At 42.9% G+C, this 21,583-nt stretch overlaps 1 protein-coding gene across 2 annotated transcripts in view; it reads left to right on the top strand.

The window, feature by feature from the left end:
• Positions 1-21,583, top strand: part of LRMDA (leucine rich melanocyte differentiation associated) — a gene marked incomplete at both ends in the record, with an annotated part of 1,107,765 nt that overhangs the window by 350,430 nt on the left and 735,752 nt on the right. Inside the window, one exon of one of the 2 annotated variants that reach the window (XM_080695152.1) lies at positions 16,739-16,785. The exons of the other annotated variant lie outside the window; for it this stretch is intronic. Within the exon in view, the coding sequence (XP_080551278.1) occupies positions 16,739-16,785 (47 nt within the window). Of the gene's footprint in view, positions 1-16,738; positions 16,786-21,583 lie in introns of those variants that run through there. 2 annotated transcript variants of the gene reach the window in all.

The following is a 21,583-nucleotide window of genomic DNA, read 5'->3' on the forward strand; positions in this document are numbered from 1 at the left end:
GTCAGATATGCAGGTATTTCTTTTCGTTCCTTTTCCCTGAATGTGGTCCCTCAGTCCCAGCTTCTGTTAAATTAGTCTCGCTCAACCTAGAAAAGATGACTGTATGTCATGTCACAATACCTCACTCTGATAGCCAAGTGGCTCTTTGAGGTTCTTTAATATAAAAAGCAACTATGCTATAGTACAATGTAATTATGTGTGTGTGTGAGTTTCTGTGTTTGAAAGAGAAAAAAAGAATTTGAACAACTGTGTGGGATCATTGTGAGACACAAACTAAAAATGCTTTAGGATTTTTTTATTCTTTGAGGCACTGGGGGTTGAATACAGGAGGCATTCTACCTCTGAGCTACACCCCAGCCCTATTTTTCATTCTTTATTTTGAAACAGGGTCTCACTAAATATTTGAGGCTGGCCATGAACATGAGATCCTTCTGTCTCAACCTCCCAAGTACTGGGTTTACAAGCGTGCACCACCATGCCCAGCTCTAGTTTGTTTTTTTTTTTTTAAATAAGTGAAATAATAGGTCTCCTCGACATTGCTTATTTCGGACATTGAGTCTCTCTTGAACCATCCAGCACCCTAACTCAGAATTGAGCCATCCCTGTTCCAGGAACACTTTCTTCAAGGAAGACTCAGACATAATGGGAGCTGGAGCTGGTCTGGGACAGGCAAAGTAGACATGTCCTGTGCGATGCAAAGGATGCAGGTGGAGTGTTTTGGTTTTAGAAATTGCAGTCAGGGATTTGCTTCAGCCTTTGTGCTGTGCTGTCAGATGGGGGGAACTTAACTATAAGTGCTGCTACCAGAGGCACACAGAATCACCATCTTCACACCGGTCACCAACGTTGTCACTCCCACAAGTTATGACATTATATAAAGAAGCTGAATCTGATACCATCACTTGGATTGCTATTTATGAGAAATTTTCTCCAGATCTGAGAATTAATAAGAAGTGAGAAAAAATCCCTTAATTGCAGCACATTCTTCATTGCACAGAAAGACTACATGGCCGAGAAAATTGGCAGTGTTCTGACAATCAGATTTAACAGCTGGAAGACTCCTATTCAAACTACTTTTGTAGTAAAAAAGCTAATATTTTTTTTCACAAACTGCTATGATTGCCATAATTCTGTTTTGTTAAGGTGTCTGTTCTCTATGTTTGAATGTAAACATACGTACTTATTTTTGGTCTATTATTAATGTAAGAATGGCAGAGGGGAGGGAGGAAAGCTTCCTCTTTCCCTTTCTTTGTAGTTCATTCTTTATCTCCCCCTTTCAAAAATGTTTACCAAGTATCTGTTTCTCTATAAGTAAAAGTTTTTTGTTTTAACAAAAATGGTTAAAGAATATTGAAATTTGTTTTATTTGCTCGGGCATGGTGTCCTATTTCTGTTTCTTCTGCATCACCACTTTCCCATAAACTATGCTTTTAAAATTTAATTTATGAAAATTTTTCAGTTGAAGTTTAACACATAATGGTGATGGTTGTACCATAATGTAAATGTTCTTAATACCTTTGAACTATATACTTAACAATGGTTATGATGATACCTCTTCTGTTATATGTGTATTTTACTACCATTTTCAAAAGGTGTAAATGCACAGTTAAAAAGGCAGATATCATAAATAAGTTAGCCTTTTCCTCCCTAGCTCTTCCTTCCACGGTGGTCACCATCATCAACAGCTTCTTGTGTAGCCTTCCAGAAACTTTCTGTGTATGTTTAAGCATAGGACTGTATTTTGAAATAATTGCCTAGTGTGGAAATAGACCCGGTTACCCCAGCAGAGGAGGTGCAAAGGGGCCAGGGGGTGATAAATGAAAGAGCTGGGTGGGGGCGAAGCGGCTGGTGGTAACGAGTTCTAATCCAGAACATTTGTGTAAAGTCTCCCTGTGTGAGTCTCCTGTCCCACTGTTCCATCAAGGTCTGGGAAGTTGAACTGGGCGTTGTGGGAGCCAGGAGGGGAACAGCGCTGTTGTTTGCTGTGGTCTCCAGAGAGCGAGCTGTGAGTAATGGGGTGAAGTTAAGCAGAGAGGAATTTAGGATTGGAAAAATCAGGATAAATTTCACAATGGGGCGAGTGTGTGGACGTGTCCATGGGGAAGTAATATATGCCTCGTTGCTGGAGGGGCTGGAAATAAGGCTTGACACAGAGCATGAAAAAATGGATGATAGGGAACCATCCCTGGGGGGTGGCACGGTGACCTTAATCGGCTCTTCCCTGCCCAGCTCTGGACTCACTGATTCACTCTCAAATGATCCAGAGGAGAGAGACAATTGCTCGGAAAATGGCCATAGGGGATAATGGCAATTGACAGAAGATATTGGCTGACTCTCCTTCAGGGATCGTCTCCCTCCTGTATTCTGTATGTCCATCTGTCCACCAATCTACCCATCCATCGATCCCTACCTCCTGCTCTCCAACATCCATGTGATCCATTTATTTATTTATCCACTTAAAAATACATCTTCCTTATATGAGTCCATATAAAGTAACTGACGATATTTAAAATAGGCTGTTTTAGCCAGGCATGGTAGTGCACACCTGTAACCCTAGTGTTTGAGAGGCTGAGACAGAAGAAGCGCAGGTTCAAGGCCAGCCTTGGCCACTTAACAAGGCCCTCAGCAACCTAGTGAGACCCCATTTGAAAATAAAAAAAAGGACTGGGGGTGTAGTTCAGAGGTAAAATGCCCCCGGGTTCAATCCCCAGTTTTTAAAAAAAAGGTTGGTCAGAAAGGGCATCTTAAGAGAGAATATTAATGCTTGTGGGTGACTTCAGAATGGACAGTGGCAGAAGCACACTGCAGCAGAGAGGAACACCCAGGTAGAGGCTGCGGCAGCTGTGAGGACCAGGAGGACATCGGGGCCACTTGTTACCAACCCAGGAGGAGGCGTGGCCATGTCAGATGGGGTCAAAGGGGCAGCAGGTGTCAGGGTGCTCAGGGCCATGGGCTCAGGCAGCAGGTGCAGATGGGCTTTGCATGTGGACTTTGGAGGTCATCTTATTAGTGCTTTTGACTTTCTTTATACTCTCTAGTCCCCACTTTTGGGGAGTCAGTTCTGGGGGCTTAGGAATAGAGATGGTTCAGGGCTTCTGTTGCCGACTGAGACAAGACCAGCAGGGAGATCACGTTGGGAAAATGATATGCCAGTCTACTTTTGCAATAGCAGATATGAAGGGAGTGGAATTTAATCTTGAAAGAAGAAACTAAAAAAACTCTATTATATATGTATAGTAAATAGCACATCAAAATGTTTTCAGTTGCAATTGTAACAATAACCTGAATCTTAGAACAAAAAAATTAAACTATTAACTTAGTTTACTATAAATTCTTTCACAACATTACTCGTGGGCACCACGTATCTGTCTTCGTGCTTGCTTCTAATTTATAGTCATAAAAGTTGTGTCTTTTTGCAAAAATTAAAATTTCATCAACTTCATAAGAGCCTTTTGTAACCTTTCAGTATCTAAATGTCCTATATTTGGTTATTCTCTTGATGCTTTGTTTTTTTCTGTGGGCCTCAGGATGCTGAAACCCCACATTTTTTACAGAAGTTTCTTTGCAGTTGATTCTTACACTGGGACTTGTAGAATATTTGAGCATCAACTAGGCTTGTGCTACTGATACAGTGTCAGGGATGGATGCTACTCAGAAAGGATGTTTGAACTAGTTTTATATTAAAATTGTGACAAGTCAGGTGTGGTGGCGCACGCTTGTAATCCCTGTACTTGGGAGGTGGAGACAGGAGGATCGCGCAGGTTCGAAGCCAGCCATGCTGGCTTAAGAGACCCTGTTTCCAAATTAAAGTATAAAATAGGTCTGGGAGTATTGCCCAGAGGTAGAAGGGTTTCCAGGTACCCCAGTACCACCAAAAAATAAAAATAAAAAAATCGTGACTATTTTAGAGTACAGTAATGGCTACTATTTCCCTATGCCAACCCATAACTGAAAGCACTCAAATATTTGGATAATGAGGTTTCTCCCTAATAAAATGTAAGTTCATCCAGCTTTCAAAGTGCACAGAAGGTGCCCGGCGTGGTGGTGCATGCTTATAATCCCAGCACTTGGGAGGCTGAGAGAGGAAGGTTGTATAGGTTTGAAGCCAGCCTCAGCTACTTAGTGAGGCTCTCGGCAACTTAGTGACACCCTGTTTCCAAAAAAAAAAAAAAAAAAAAAAATATATATATATATATATATATATATATCCTGGGACTTGTAGAATATATAATGTAATATTATATATATATTAGGTCTGGGAGTATACCCTGGGGGTAGAAAGTCCCTGGGTTCCATCTATAGTAGGAGTGTAGGAGTGGAGGGTACATGTCATGGCTGTTGTGCCCCTCTCCTTACTTTCTCTCTCTCTCACTGAGGGTGGGGTTTCTTTCTTTTTTTTTTTTTGTATGTTTTTTTTTTGCAGAATAATTAATCAGGGTTGCAAGATTAGGCAATTTTGTCCTGGGAACCAATTTGGAGTTTGGGGTAAGTCTACAGGTGGGTGGATCTGGGTGAATTAAAAGAAAAGATGGGTAAATTCTTCATTTTATTAAAATAATTTGTTCAGAAAAATATTGCAAATGTTCATATTCACCTCACCTCAACCTCACCACCACTGAAATTTTTAGTAGAAGATCCTTTGTTGATGGGAAGGGATGAGGTGCGCTGAAGGTTGTGCCACAACATCCGGGCCTCCACCTCCCCATACCAGTGGCACACCCTTTGTTGTTTTTTACACATCCTTTGTGACAAGTAAAAATGTCTCCAGATATCACCAAATGTCCCCTTGGAGTCAGAATTGCCCCTGGCTGAGCTGCCCATCTCAGGATGGCGTGAAGAGGAGGTAGTAGGGAGGTTGCAGTGTGCTGAGTAGGTGAAGGAAGTGGCTGCTTCCAGCTCTGATCAGGTTGACGGCTTCTGAAAATAAGCACAGCCCTTGGCACAGAGTAAGGAAGTTTGGCACTCACAGTGATACACCTTGGGGGTTCCTGTTGGAGTCCAGTGGAGTAACACTGGTGAGAGGGGAATGCCGGGGACTTTAGAATCTGAGTCTGGTGGTACTCTGATGAAGCTGGTCATGGGAAACAGTGGGGAAGGAAGGCTGAGCTGAATGTCACGTCCCTGGGTTGAGGGTACCTGACGTGACGCCTTTGGCTGGGCCACTCTGAAAAGAGCTGTCCTTCTGCTGATAGTTGTTTCAACCTTTAGCCCACTAGGAATTTTACTTGGACAGTTAAACAAAGATAGTTTTCCTTCTTTATTTTACTTTATTTTAAATTTTATTGGTACATCCTAATTGTAACATTATTTATTTTAAATTGTAATGGTGCATTGTGACTCATACATGCACACATCACTTGGTGTGTTTCCCTCCACATCTCACTCTCCTCCCACCCTCCACATGTCAGAGATTGGTGGTGATGCCTTCATTTATGGAGCTAATGTCATCTGCTCTCTTTTCTTCCACTATTCTCTTTTTTCCTCTCCTCTTCCATGCTCTTCCACTACTCTTCTGATCCCTCTTTTATCTGAAGTCCCTTTTTTCCTTTTTTTTTAAATTTTTTTGTTTTAGTTTCCACGTATGAGAGAAAACGTGTGACCCTTGACTTTCCGAGACTGACCAAACTCACTAAGCATAATGTCCTCAAGTTCTACTCATTTTCCTACAAATGACATAATTTTGTCCTTCATTATGGCTGTTTAAGACTCCATTGTGTGTATATGTCAGGACTTCTACAATGAAAAATATAGAACACTAAATAAAGAAATTGAGAAAGGCCTTATAAAATGGAAAGACCCCCCTATGTTCTTAGACAGACGGAATAAGTATTGAAATACTACCACAAATAATCTACAGATTTAATGCAACCTTCATAGAGCTATAAAAATAAAAAAATATTTCTAAAATTCATATGAAAGAACCAAAGTTCTGGAATAGCTAAAGCAATCCTGAGCCATAAGAACCATGCAGGAGGCATCACAGTATCTGATTTCAAATTATATCACAAAACTATGGTAACAAAAGCTGCATGGCATTGGCACAAAATGGACACATAGATCAATGGAGTAAAATAGAAGATACAGAGACAAATCCTTATTCTTATAGCCAGTTGGTTTTTGACAAAGGTGCCAAAACATACAATAGATAAAAAGGAAAACTTTTCAACAAATGGTGTTGGGACAACTGGATAGCCATTTGTAAAAGTATGAAGATAGACCCCTATCTATCACCCTGCACAGAAGTCAGCTCAAGATGGACTGAAGACCTAGAAATTAGACCAGAAACTTTGCAATCACTAGAAGAAAACATAGAACCAACTTCCCAACATATAGGCACAATAAGACCCCAAAGCATATGAAATAAAACTGACAATAAATAAATGAGATCATATCAAATTAAAACGCTTCTGCATAGCAAAGGAAAATTTCAAGAATCTGAAGAGTGAGCCTGCAGAGTGGGAGGAAATCTTTGCCAGCTCCTCCTCTGGTAGAGAACTAATATCTCAAATATATAAATAACTCAAAAACACCAAAAAGTAAAATGACCCAATAAAAAATGGTCAGTTGAGGTGAATACTTTTCAAAAAGATTACAGATTACCAACAAATATATACTTCCTTATTTAAAAATTGTCAGTGTCTCTCTTTTCTCCTCTGCGACTATGTCAGCTCCCCTGAGACTTATTTTTTTTTAATCCTCCATGAAAACATACCATAGTAAGAGCTTATAGCAGGTACTCAGCTAATTCTAAGAGAACTGGAACAAGTTGAAGGCAGCCTGCCTGCCTGCCCATCCCCGTGGTACTGTGTGTACCTTCCAGATCTCTCTATGTGCTCTAACTCTGTCTCTTTAAACAGTTAAGGAGACAGAACATTGTTTGACATTTCTGCAAACATAAAAAATAATTTAGCTCACACTTAATTTTTATCAGAAGGCAAGTTTGATATTGTTAAGCATCACAATTTTATTTTTAAGTTCTCCCATCCTTTCTGTTTCTCTTAATGTCATTTTGGCTTCAAAGGGTATAATTTTGAAATTATGAGTACTGTTGGACTTGTTAGTATTTCTTCTTTTGTGTATATAATGTTTCAGGAACTGTTGATGGCTAAATGTCACTTTTATACTTTTTGGATTCCTAACAGTTCAATTATACTCAAAAACAATTAATAATATTATGTATCTTAGGAATAGCTGTCATGTATCTGGTGGATATGACATATTGTTAGATATTTTAAGTTAAAAGTTCTGTATGCAGGCCAAGTCTAGAAAGACAAGGAACAGGCTGTCTTACAGACAAGCAGAAGGATAGAGTAAATTTATGAGAAAGCATATTATCATAACCATGCTTGGAAAACAGTGTGGCTTCTCAACTCAGAAAATGAACCAGTAATCAGTAGCCTATCTCAAACACCTTTTTTTTTTTTTTTGCTTTATTTATGTCTGGTTTCATTCTGAAAACAGCAAGACACCCTGGCAACTGAAAGGAGATGGTATTACCGCTAAACACAAAGCAGCCACGGAAGCTTCCCAGGCTCTTGCGGAATGCTTTTCCAGCTCAGGCATAGTGGTCCTTTGGTTTTTAGAACATAAGCTGAGATGAAAACTCTCCATAAAGGGTCATTGTTTTCAAAATACAGCTCTGCAGGCTGGCAGGACACTAGGATCTCCAGAAAGATGTCAGCAGAGGGAGGCCTGGGGAGGATCCTCAGGCCTAGCCTGAGTAAGGAAGTGTTTGGTTTTATCTGCCTTTCCTGGGCCCTGTCCATTAAACAGTTTGTTCAGTGGAAACTAACTGTTCATCAGCTTGTCCTTCATCAAATGACACTCTTTGTGCTTTGGTCTTTCTCTTTGGAGATTTCGGGGAGCCCCACTGGGCGGGGCCTGTCAAGGGGATAAAGTGTGTCCAGTGAAAGAGTCTTTATATTATTCTTATAAAACAGGTCCCACTCATCATTTAACTTCTTTTTACATCTCAAACAAGCACTGGAAATTTTACTCTTATAGATGTTTAAGATTTTTGATCTGCAAAGGAATAAATGACAACTCCAATATTATACTTATTGAGAATAAGTACTTGGAAATTCTACCTGCAGGTATTGGGAAATTCCACCTGTGGTGAATAACAAGTCACGGTGTCCTGTGTGGGGCATTCATGGCAGCAGGTAGACCCTGGCCCAGTGATGCCACACTGTGTGTGAGTTAGGCACATGCTCAGGGAGGGGAGCAGCTCTGGTGTGTGGACCCGTTGAGGAGTCTGATCAAGCTGCTCTATAGGGACCTCTTGATGGCTCCCTGTCATCACTTTGAGCCCGAGAATCTCGTCCAAGGCAGCAACAGCCCTGGCTGTCTTGGAATGGACTGACTTCCCAGGTGGGCCCAAAGGCTCCAGCCGTCTCCAGCCTGGGGTAGACCTGGAAAGAGGACGAGCGCAGACTCAGGGGTGCAGCAAAGCATCTCAGTGTGTGGTCAGCACTGCTGCTCACATCAGACCTGCTCGGTGCTAGGACTTGTGTCAGCTGTGAATACCTAGCCGAGGAGTTCAGTTTGTAAACCAGAATACTGTAATGATGTGCTTCTTGCCTGCTTCTTTCCCTTTTCTATCCAGCACTCAAGGAGAGTCAGAGGAGCAGTTCTGTAGAACTCGCTTCATTATTCATGGATTCAGGACCACATCACATTAGTGTTCTTTAGATGTCCAACAGTAAGAAAAGCATTGTGGACCAAAAATGAAACAAACATGTTGGAATAAGTGTGTTGTAGCTGTTGTTTCTCCTTCATCATAGAATTTTAGTCTCAGAAGAACTCAGAGATGACTCAGCCCGGTGGCTTTCAGGGTTCTAGAAACTCTTAGGAGCATAATGGGGTAGAAGAAATCCTGATACATTCCAAAATTATGAAGTTTTTCTGTTCTGTCTGTTGTCTTTGATTTGGAAAAAGGACTGTATGTGTCTATATAAGCTTAAAATATAACCTTTATATTATAGAAAGAGAAAAAGAGCTTCACGACCAGGAGGAACTTAAGGTAAAAATTTGGGGGTTGTTTCCCATTCCTCTTTGGTCATGTCTTTATGTTTCCAATGAGTTTTTAAAATTCACACTCTTAATAGTTACTTGAGATTACGTCCCCCAAGTAAATCATCAGGACACAATTAGCAGGGCAAGAGTATGCTGTGCATTACAGCCTGACTCTGGGAGAAGGAAAGTTTCTATCTCCTGTTTGCATATCTTTTATAAAAACAATTTAAACCGCACCTGTTTAAACCTTTCCGTAGAAATGTCTGAAAGGTAAACAGTTGGTTTTTGGAGCAGCTATAACGTGGCATTGTTTAACATGGCAGCTCATTGATGGTTGTCTTTAATTACGGCCCTGCTGTCAACCCCTGAAGTCCCCGCTCTTTGTTGTAGATCCGCTATGACGTTTGAGGTTTTCAAAGCTGCAGAGATGAAAGAATCAACAGTCAAATGTTGTTCATTCCGATATGCCTAAGAGGGAGGAGGGACGTTGCCCAGGAAGGCTGCACAGCCTGGGAGAGAACACTGATGCTCTCTGCTTTTGATGACAGCCTCAAGTGGGAGCCCTGGGTTACTCTGTGTATGGTAGGGCAGGGCCGCAGCTGGAGAAGATGGAGACCAGTGTTCAGTAATGGTAGGCAAGAGTAAGGTATGGGCAGTCGAGGTATGCAGGGGTGGTGGGAAAGCTGCTGTCTCTGGCCCCTAGCAGTTTGAACCTTAAAAATGTGAAGCTCCAAGTGGACCCAGTGAGGCTTTGTGGAGCCTTTCTCTGGTCCCTTACATTTCCTTTGTCTGCAGTTTGCCAGAGCTATGAGTTCTGGGCCCTCGTTTGCTGCCTTGATTCAGGGCATTAGTCATGGCTCAGTCCCATCTCGGGCCAGAGGTAGCCATTTAAGGGCTCTCTTTGTTCTTGGCTCCATTATCGCTAAGATGTGTCATCACCAGCATCTTTATTATACAGGTCTGTCCCACGGCAGTAGGGCATCAGTCCTCTGTGCCCGAAGAGCTGCCTCTTCAGAATCTGTTTAGGTATTTAAGCCTCCTCAGCCATGCACCATCCTGATGACAGCTTCACATTTTCACCCCTCTCTTCTCTGCTTCTTGCAAAGCAATACTGCCTTACTGCCTAGTGTCTAAGGCCATGGGTTCCAGCACCAGACCTGAGGTCTCATCATTCCCCAGCTGTGTGATCTGGAAGAAGTTAAACTCTCTGGATTCTTTTCTTTCTTTCTTTCTTTCTTTCTTTCTTTCTTTCTTTCTTTCCTTCTTTCTTTCTTTCTTTCTTTCTTTTTCTTGGTGTGTGTGTGTGTGTGTGTGTGTGTGTGTGTGTGTGTGTTACTGGGGGTTGAACCCAGGAGCAGTTTACCTCTGAACTATATCCCAGCCCTATTGTATATACTTTTTAAAATTTTGAAACACAGGGTTTCACTAAGTTGCTGAGGCTGGTCTGAAACCTAAGATCCTCCTGACAGCCTCCCAAGTACTGGGATTACAGGAGTGTACTACCAAGCCTGGCTAACCTCTCTGGATTTGTTTCCTCTTTTCAAGATAGTGATAACAATAATGCCCATGATGTAGAGTTTTTAAGACTAAATGAGCTAATAATATAGACAAAACACTCAGAATAGTGTCCTGCACAAAGCAGGTGCCATAAGTACATGATGCATAGTATGTAAAATGCATACACATATTATCCAATATATACTATATAATTTATAACATATAATTTAAATTTTCCTACTATAAGAGCAAGTTTTATGAATCTGGCTGGGGAGATGATAATAACTAGACTTACTTGTTCTGTTTCTGGGGAGATCCAACAAATCCTCTGAGTGGAAATTAATCTTGTCTCCTTGTGGTTCATTTATTTGTGTGTGTGTGTGTGTGGTACTGGAGATTGAACCTAGGGTACTCTACCTCTGAGGTACAGCCCCAGTCCATTTTATTTTATTTTAATTTGTGGTACTGGAGGTGGAACACAGGGACTTCTACCTCTGAGTTATACCCCCAGCCCTATTTTTTTAAATTTTGTGACAGGGTTTTGCTAAGTTACTGAGGCTGGCTTTGAAACTGTGATCCTCCTATCTCAACTCCTAAGTACTGGGATTACAGGTATGTGCCATTATGCCTGGCTTTGTTTTGAACCAAGGTCTCACTAACTCTCTTGCTAAGTTGCTGAGGCTGGCCTTGAATCTGTGAAGCTCCTGTCTTAGCCTCCCAAATACTTGAATTAAAGGCATGCACCACAACACTCGGCTCTTGTGGCCCATTTCATAAGTGTTTCAACTTCTGCTATCTACTCTCTGCTCTGTTAGTATACCAGTCAATAATTTTTCATTACTTTGTGAACATCCACTATCAGTGTCCAAATCCTGTCCTATTCATGGGGTCATCTCATCTCCCATTTCTCTGTGGTCATTGAGGATGGAGGAGATACTCCTCGTCAGTTCAGCTTTGTGCTGACTGCTGTGGAGTTTATAGCAACAGGATAAGATTTGGTGCCTGCCTTCGGAGAGCTTTCAGTCCAACTGGAGGATCAAAATGGATTCTCATGAAATATTCAAGAGCAAAACTCACCTGGATGAAGAGGTTAGTCTATCCACTATTTTGTGACTCTTTCCAAGGAGTAGATTAGTACTATCTGAAAGGAGGGATAGAGAATAGCCAGGGAGGACTTTCTGCCCTAGGAGTGGTTGATCATTGTCATTGCTGAAGATCATAGTTTTACACCATCTTTGCTCTCATCTTGCCTCAGAAGGGAAGAAGATCCAAGTAGAAAAACACTGGCTGGCTGTGGGAGCAGAAGCAGTTCATAGTTATCTGGAAACTGCTATGGTTGTTGAACTTAGCTCAACATGTATCTAATATCATTTAATCCTCCCAGACACTGTGAAAAAGAGATAGTATTAGCCCATTTTTTAAGGTAGAAGAACTAGGCTCCTGTGATAATGTGTAGCATTTCTAAGTATCACAGCTCAAAAGTTTGCAGAGCTGAGGAATGTTGACCTAAGTCAGCATGACTCTAAAACCTTGTGCTTTTTTCCACTTCTGTAAGAAAGGGACCCTGGCTACTGTTTTTCTTAGTTCATTTTTGGATGAGTGTAGTTGAAAAACATTCACAGTCGACCCCTTTCCGCCTCTCTCCCACCCCAGTAAAAGCAAAAGCTAACTACCATTGGCCACCACATTCTCCTCTGGGACCAGTAGAGAAAATGGCAATGTTATCAGCAGAAACCTAATTATGCTACCCAGGAAAACAAGAGACCTCCCAAACAGGCAGGACCAAGCCAAGCAAAGCTCTGGGGAAAATTCCTAGGACATTCAGCAAGAGGAGCCTAAAAGAGCTTGTGAGCAAACACTGAAGCCAGATGAAGACACTTGCTATTAGCCCTAGGCCTGTAAACAGTGTCTGAATTGTAGAGCTGGGTCTATGACTGGCATGGTAGCCAAGCTCAGCTCAGCTTTGAAATTGTAACAAATGAACCCTGAAGTCTCAGTGGCAGTCACACCACAAGATTTCATTTCCTGCTCACCTTACGTGAGGGCTAGCATTGAGAAACTGGTCACTCAGGGAGCTGGCTGGGCAAAGAGGCTGACATCTTGCTGCTGTACCTGCATCATAGACTCCACAGTTGCATGGGAGGTGTGGTGGGTTGAATAGTGAGCTCACACACAGTCTCATCTATGTGGAAATTCAGAATGTGACTTTACTTAAAAATAGAGTCTTTGCAGGTAAAAATTCCTTGAAGATCTTGGGATGTCCATCAACAGATGAATGGACTACAAAACTATGTGATATGTACACAATGGAATTTTACTCAACCATAAAGAAAAACACAGTCATGTCATTTACAGGGAAATGGATAGAATTGGAGAACATTACACTAAGTGAGATTAGTCAGTCACAAAAAATAAGAAATCGGATGTTCTCCTTAATATGCAAAAGCTAGTGAGAAAAATGGGTCATAGGAGGAACTCTAGATGAAGAAGGAGATACTATAGATGAGCAAATAAGGGGACCTAACTGAGGGGATGGGAGGGGGAAAGAGGGAAATATCTAATGCCCATGATATACTTTAACAAGCATATCAGTGTTAATCACTAAGCCAAACATGAGAAGGAGGAAGGGGGTGGGAATGGGGTAAAAATTGGGTAAGGGCTAATTGGGTGATGTGTGCATGTATGTCTCCATCATCTTGTATCCCATTAAGATGTATGACTATAATGTACCAATAAAAATTTTTAAAAGAAATAATATTTAATTTAAAGTGGGCCCTAAGCCAGGCATGGTGGTGCATGCTTGTAATTTCAGTGCTGGGGAGGCTGAGACAGGAGGATCGCAGGTTCACGACCAGCTTCAGATACTTAGTGAGGCCTTCCACAATTTAGTGAGACCCTGATTTAGAATAAAGAATAAAAATAGGGCTGGGAGTATAGTTAGAGACAGAATGCCCTGGGTTCAATCCCCCTTATGGCAAATAAATTAATAAATAAATAATAAATAAATAAAGTGGGCCCTAAATCAAATAACTGGTGTCTTTATTAGAGAAAAGGGAGGGATTTTGGATACAGAGACACACAGAGACATGTGGAGACAGGTGGAGATTGGAATTACATTGCCACAACCCGAGGGAGCTAGAAAACCCTGGGCAAGAGTGGGGCCCTACTCACATCTCAACTTTGCATTGCTGGGATCCATAAAAGTGAGAGAATAAATTCCTGTTATTTTAAGCTATTCATTTTGGAGCTGTACACGGTGATGTTTTAAAGGGCCAGGCCTGGCAATGCCTTAAATTCCTTTCTTTTTGTTTTGGCCAGAAACCCACATTGTTTCAAGTAGCAATGAAATAGGATTTGGTGAACACAGAGCTTCGTCTTGACCACGTAGGTACTTCAGGTACAGTGCAGGGAGAAGGGTAGCCTGGGAAAGAGGCCCACTCCTAGAGGTGCTTTCAGGAGCCACCAGGCAGGGCTCAGGATCATGGACAGCCCTGGGCTGGCAGCGTGGAGGTAGAGAGCTGGAAGGCCGAGCTCTGAAGGCGTAAGTGGGCCATGCAGAGCCCGGAGAGGTGGAGTGGTAGGGCCAAGCAGAAGAGCCTGGCTAACCTAATACAGAGAACAGCTGCTCAGACACAGCTCAGAGCAGGTCCTGTCCCTGACCCTTTCCCAGAGGGCATGTTGGGGTAGAGTCCTTTTTCACTTTTTATTTATTGTTTATCTCTATGACTCTCATTTTTAGTAGAGTAGACACCACTGGGTGTTTGTTGTGTCCAGCTGTTCATGGCAGTGATGTTTCCAAACCACAGGCTGCAGGACAGCAGCTTCAAGCTCTTGCTCCCCATTGCCTGAAGAAGCACAGCTTAAATCCATAGTTCACATCAGACTTCCCCTTAGACCTGCCAGAGCATGGTGATCTCCTAGGCCTCCATGCCTGTGCACCTGGCACTCTTGCCTCAAAGTACCCCCTCTCCTGTGGCCGCCTGCAAGGACCTGCTCTGGTCCAGAGACATCTTCCCTGACCCCAAGCTAGTCACACCCTTCCTTGTTGGCCTTCTCCTCGCCCTTTGTCCCTAACTTACATCGTACAGCAATGTAATTTTTCAGTGATTTCTTTGCTCAGTTTGACTGATGCCACATTTCTCATCCAATCCTTGTCCTGATAATAATTTCTGCTATTTTTAAATGGGAGAAATGTTAATTGCAGAAGCAACTATAAAGACTTGTAACCATGCAGATGATTTTGTGATGATTGATTAATTGATTATTGATTTAGATTCACCATGAGAAGTAGAAATGGAAGCAATAAATAAGATCAAAATGCATTGGAGTATCCTGTTTGTAGAGAACAACAGTAACCACAGAAAACCTTTTGGTATTGATTTACACTTTGTAAAGTACTTTAATGTTAACATTACCTCATTTTCCCTCATTGAAACTCAATAAGAGAGGAATGGCTGTAATTGTGCATTTTTTTTCTGGGGCCCTCTCATGGACTAATTTTTTTATTTTTATTTTTGTGGCAGTGGGGATTGAATACAGGAGCATTATACCTCTGAGCTCTAACTCCAACCCTTTTTAAAATCTGTTTTATGTTGAGGCAGTATCTTGCTAAGTTAATACATGTTGGCCTTGAACCTGCAGTCCTCTAGTCTCAGCCCCCTAAGTATTGGGATTATAGGTGAGCTGGCTCCTCATGAATTATTCTTATGCAAACCCCGAGCAAAGACCAAAAGAAGAGAAAGCAGAGGAAGGGAGTTTAAGTCACAGAAAGTTGCTTTTTTTTATTTATACAATTAAAAGCACACAAATAGCGGTACAATAGCAACATCCCCATTTTGCAGATGGTAGAGAAGATTGGGGAAGTTGTTTGCCTAAAGCCCCAAGCCCCGAGTTAAGGAGTAGCAGAGACCATATTCAAAAGCAAGCGCTCGCTCGCTCTCTCTCTCTCTCTCTCTCTCTCTCTCTCTCTCTCTCTCTCTCTCTCTCTCCCCTCTCCCTCTCCCTCTCCCTCTCCCTCCCTCTCCCTTCTCCTCTCCCTCTCCCTCTCCCTCTCCCTCTCCCTCTCCCTCTCCCTCTCCCTCTCCCTCCCTCTCCCTCTCCCTTCTCTCCCTTCTCTCTCTCCTCTCCTCTCCTCTCCTCTCCTCCCCTCTCCTCTCCTCTCCTCTTCTCTCTCTCTCTCTCTCTCTCTCTCTCTCTCTCTCTCTCTCTCTCTCTCCTTCTGAAGCCCTATTGCCTCATTCTGCCTGGGTCAGCTGTTGGGCTGGGGTGACAGGAGAGGAGGTCCCTGCCTCCCTCCCACTGTGAGATACTTGTTGGAGCATCAGTACTGCAGCACAGTTCTTGATACCCTCTCCCTTGGGAATCACATGAGACCGCACAGCGCATCTTTGCAAGATCTGAAAGGAATTGCTGATGACCTGCTGAGGTATTTTCATTTTCTTCCTGGAAATGATTAATCTTGAGGCTTTGTGATGGGTTTTGTCACAAATGGCCTTCCTTAATCCATAATTCTCCCACTTCCCTTTAAGGTAATATTTTACATTTAAGAAATAAAAGCAAGCAAAAATAATCCTGCTGAGAGGACATGTGTACATCACACACACACACACACACACACACACACACACACACACACACACTGCTAAGATCCAAATCTACCTAAAATGGATTAGAAACAATGCCTTATTTTAAGCTCAGTGTGTCTTTTTTCCAACGTTTCTGTCAGTCTCTGCTTCTGTCTTCTTTTTCCTTTCTCCTTCACAGATGGGGATAAACTTCCTGATTTTTTTTAGTGGGTAATTTTTTAGGAACTTCTACTTTGTGGTGAGTCATTTACTGGCCCGCGAGGTAGAGAGGAGGCCGGTCCTTCCAGCCTGAGGTCTTGGGAACTCAGGCTCTCGGGTTCTTTTCCATTTAGTACAAGCTGCCTGTGCAGTTCCAAGTAGGGCCGAGGTAAAGCAAGGGCACTTTTAAGAAGAGGACGAGGCGAAACTGCAAACAGATGTCCTTTGATAACTGTGAGGGAAGAAGATCTGCTGAGAGGCCCTGAGCGCTCACTTGTTGAGACCTTCAGCCGGCGCCTGGTGCGTGCTCTCTGTTTTATTCTTACCCGGGTCCCCCAGAGCCACGGCATACCTGCTGTTGCTCTTGTGCCTCTTGCCAACAGTGGCATCTGCTCAGTGTAGCCATCAAGAATTTGAATGTCAATATCTTTGCCTTGAAATGAATGGAAAAGTATTTGTCACTCAGCGGCAATCATTCTTCAAATAAAAGGTTAGCCAGACAGGGCCCTTAATCAAAGAGTCGGTCTTTTCTGTCAGCAGTGCCTTTTAAATAGCGATGATGAAGGCTGGCTGTCAGGGTAGCACTTGATGAGCGAGATGATTGATCTGCATAAATCATTTTCTTTTAACTTTGTCAGTGAAGAGTAAATTGGTGGGACATTTTGGGTACTAGCTGTGTTGAAATTAATATGCAGTACCCTAGGTGTGTCCTCGCTCACAGAGTCCTCATAAAAGAAGGTGGGAATTAGAAGGAGGCTTTTTTGGCGTGCATTGTTCAAACAAGAAAGTTTCATTCTTACTGCTGCGGTCATCATCTTGCCTGCTGAATTCAGAAGTTGAATGTATAGCACATTTTACAGGTTCCAAAAGGAATCTAGTTAATTTGGGAATTAGCTAGAGTCAGTAGCATTTAATAGCCAGTAAATCTGTAAAGACTCATTGCTCAGAAGGGAAAAAAATATAAGAAAAAATTTTTTCTGGCTTTAAAGGCTGGAATATCTACTCCCAGCATACTGCTGTAAAAACAGCCTCGGTTTGGGGTCAGGTTTTGGTGCATACCATCACTTGTGGGTAAGTCTCCTTGGCCATGATATAAATAACCTTTTTGAATTTGTTTCTTTGTCTCTAAAAATGGAATTCCATGCATTACTTTGGGAGTTTGTTTCCAGTACTAACCAGTGATGAAGGTGAACTCATGGAGTCTACTACCTGATATGTGGGAGTAAGTGCTTAATAAATATTAATTTCCTCCCTTTCTTTTACTCAAGCAAAATGCCTAATCCTAGAGCACCAGCTAAGATATTAATATCAAGAACAAGCCCACATGGCCAAAATAAACAAATTGCCAATTTTTGGCCATTTCTGTGCTTGCTGGGATATATTATGACCATTTTTATATTAAAGACATTCCAAGGATGCAGAAGAAATACCTAGTTGCTGAATATTGGGAACAGGGAATGGGACAGAAGAAGTGGGGGAGGAGTGTGGCCAAGGACACTGAGGTTCCCCCATTACCCTTTAGATTATATGTCTGGAATCATTTCTGGAGTGAACAAAACCTGTATAGTGTAGTGTAAGGGTTAAAAACAGACCAATGGAGACCAGCTGGGGCCTCCAAGGCCAGTATCAGAGCCGGCCGAGGGGTTAGGCCGGTGCTGGGGCCAGCGAGGCTGGCACTGGAGCCTGCCATGAGGCAAGGCCGGTACTGGGGCCTCCGAGGCCGGGATTGGAGCCTGCCGAGGGGTGAGGCCGATGCTGGGGCCAGCGAGGCCAGCATTGGAGACTGCCGTGAGGCAAGGTCGGTGCTGAGGCATCCAAGGCCGGGATTGGAGCCTGCCTTGAGGCAAGGCCGGTACTGGGGCCTCCGAGGCCAGGATAAGAGCCTGCCGAGGGGTTAGGCCGGTGCTGGGGCCAGCGAGGCCGGCATCGAAGCCTGCCGTGAGGCAAGGCCGGTACTGGGACCTCCGAGGCCGGGATAAGAGCCTGCCGAGGGGTTAGGCCGGTGTTGGGGCCAGCGAGGCCGGCATCGGAGCCTGCCGTGAGACATGGCCAGTCCTGGGAACTCCTAGGCCGGGAACGGAACCTGCCGAGGGGTTAGGCCGGTGCTGGGGCCAACAAGGCCGGCATTGGAGCCTGCCGTGAGGCTTGGCCGGTGAGGGGGCCTCCGAGGCCGGGATTGGAATCCTGCCAAGGGGTTAGGCCGTTGCAGGGGCCAATGGCCAGCATCGGAGCCTGGCGTGAGGCAAGTTCACTCCTGCGGCCTCCAAGGCCGGGACCAAAGCCAGCTTAGGGGTTAGACCAGTGCAGGGGCCAGGGAGACCAGAACTGGCACCTCCCATGAGGCAAGGCTGCTGCTTGAGCCAGCGAGGTCTGGATAAGTCCACTGAGTAGCCAGGCCACTACTGGGACCATCAAGAGTGGGATCGGTACTTGCAATGCAGCATGCACAGAGAAATATCACAGAAAATATAAATCAGACGCTTCTCTTAATCAGCAATAACTAGGAGGAAAAGGGCAACAGGAAGAGGTTGAGCTATAGAAAGGGCCCTATAGTGAAGCAACTAATGTGACCAATCAGAGGGTATGTAATACTGGAGGAAGGAGCCTCTTTAAAATGCAGGAGGTACATAAACAAATGTATCAAAGTAAATCACCAAAGAAGCGTGGAATGGAGGGAGGGGGAGGGAATGGGATGGGGGCTGGAGGAGGGCTAATTGGATGATGTGTGCTTGTATATCCTCTCAAGTCTTGTACTCCAATGTGATTGATATATGACTACAATTCACCAATTTAAAAAATAAATTAATAAAAAAAGAAAATAAAATTTATGACAATCTTAAAAAAACAAACAAACAAACAAACAAACAAAAAAACAGATCAATGGAGCCAAATAGCTGAGTGCAGATCCCAAGTCTTCCACTTAATTGAGTGTACCTATGATCAGTAGAGTGACTTGCATCCCAGAGCCTCAGTTTCCCTACCTCTGTAGAGGGAGGGTAGTAATAATACTTATCCTACAGGTGAGATGATTGAGTTACTATTAATAAATCCGAAGCATGTAAAAGAATACTTTCTATATACATGTTAACTGTGATTACCCAGAATTTGATTGGTGGGCTGAGAAAGTAGAATAATGCTGAAATACAGGTGGACTAGATGTGTCAAAAGAGAGAAGATGTTTCATTGTAGGAGTACACAGTAATGGTACGCTAGAGCAAAATGCTATTTTCATTTTGTAGAAATGGGGGAGGGCTAAATGAGTGATGTGTGCATAGATGCCTCTACCCTCTCGTACCATATTAAGATGTATGACTACAGTGCACCAATAAAAAAATTAAAAATAAAAGCATCAAAAATAAAATAAAAAAAAAGAAACTACCCTGTTGGAGGAATTTAGAGCCAGGCGATTCTAAACCTATTTTGTATCTGGATGGTCACTGTCTTCCCTCTGCACACCGTGGGAATAAAGTCTCACTGACGTGGTGTTGTAGGCAAAACTGATACCGAGGGGCTTTATATTTTTCTAGCTTAATTTAAACATTTTCTTGATCCAATAACTTGTTGATAAATGGGTTTCATAGCGTTTTCTGGGAAATAGTTCTTACATGGTCTTGTGAGGGCAAAGGTGAAGGAACTGTGTGCAGCTTGGTTCTCCATGGGCCTCCCCAAATGGGTAAGTCCACATCAGCCTCTGCTGGTGGACATGTGGCGTGGGGACACAGAAGCCTCCAGAATGTGTGCGTGGCAGGCACTGGTACCAATCAGCCGGCGTTGCTAGAAGAATACTTCTCTCCCTGAAGGTTAGCGCTGCCTCTATTTTGGAGATTTGTGTTTGGACTCGGTGTCCCCTCTCTCCCTATCTTGTGAATTTAATCCCATGCTGGGCTTTATTGTTTCCTTGTGCATAATGATAGAAATTTCCATGGGACAATTCCAGAGAATTTTTCAGCAGCGCTGATGATTCTGTGGAGGTCCTTAGAGGAGCCTAGAGTCAGCAAAGTTCTCCTCCTCTCCAGTTGGGACAGTGGTAGAGATTTGAGATCTTTTTTTTGTCTTTCCCCCATAGGTAATGCTTCATTAAACACTAAGTCTGGTTGCTATGCTTCTTTTATTAGAAGACTCTGAGACTGTCCTGTATTTCCTCCAGGGGCATGATGGCAACATTAGACAATTCTAGAGAGCTTTCTGTGCTGCTCTGTCCTGTGTGTTCCTGAACGGCAGCACTGGTAACATCGTGCCGTTAGATTCCTCCAGATTCTGTCTTGATGATGCAGAGCTTAGCCTTTGGGAGATAACTGGCTACTCAACAGAGTTTGACTAGACTGAGTGCAATATTCTGCTCAAGATTAATTTCAGGTAATGAAGATCCTAAACAAGGTATTTAAGAGCTCCTCTAATGTTTCATTTGTAGCAATCTATCAAAAACAATAGCTGTTTAGCCTTCTTTATTGGATATAAAACATTTACTTAAAGCCAGTGCTGCTTTCTGTTTTAAATACTAATATCCATTACATGTTTCTTGTAAGCATCTCTCACCCCTGTCCTCAGTTTCATCAAACATCATGAAAATCTGCCCCCACCTCCCTGAGGACTTGTGTCATGGACTCAGCCTTAGGCTATGTTTCTCTGGCACCTCGGACAAGTGACCAAACCTAGCCAGACACTGCTCAGGCCTTTGCAGACAGTAGGCAGGATCCACGGACAAATGTTTATTGGGCACATGCTGTGTTCAGAGCACTACTGACCTCGTGAGAGTTGGACCACTGGTGCGTCCTCGGCGGGCTCAGATTCACTGTTGTGGAATGCTGGAGGAACAGTATTTTAGTCCCAGGGACAGACTCAGCATTCCTAAGTTGGTTATTACCTTTTCTCAGTTAGGAAAGGATGAGGCTGAGAAAAATCAGACACTTTCTCCTCATATCATTTTTGTTTGGGACAATATGAAAAACATGGGTTTTCATCAATTTTGACAAATATAAATTGTGTAAAGTTCTCCCTCCAGAAGTTCCTTTTGTCCAGGATCCAAGAAACAGTTTGATATTTGAGATCCTACACAAAGGGTCAAGGCACCCAATTAGTAGCCATTTAATATTTGTTAGTGAATTTATAATAAGAGAATGAGCAGTTTCCACTTTACCTTTCAATGTTATGACCCATGACAGCTCAGTGCTATCACCTCTGCAGTTGCCTCATCTTTCCTACTTTGATTCTTCACTGGGAATATGTGTGTTTGCCACCCATTGTTGGCTGGGTTTCCTTATGGAAAACATTCTTTCTCATTTGATTCT

The sequence above is a fragment of the Muscardinus avellanarius genome (genome assembly GCF_963383645.1).
Source record: "Muscardinus avellanarius genome assembly, chromosome: 4".
Taxonomy (NCBI): domain Eukaryota; kingdom Metazoa; phylum Chordata; class Mammalia; order Rodentia; family Gliridae; genus Muscardinus; species Muscardinus avellanarius.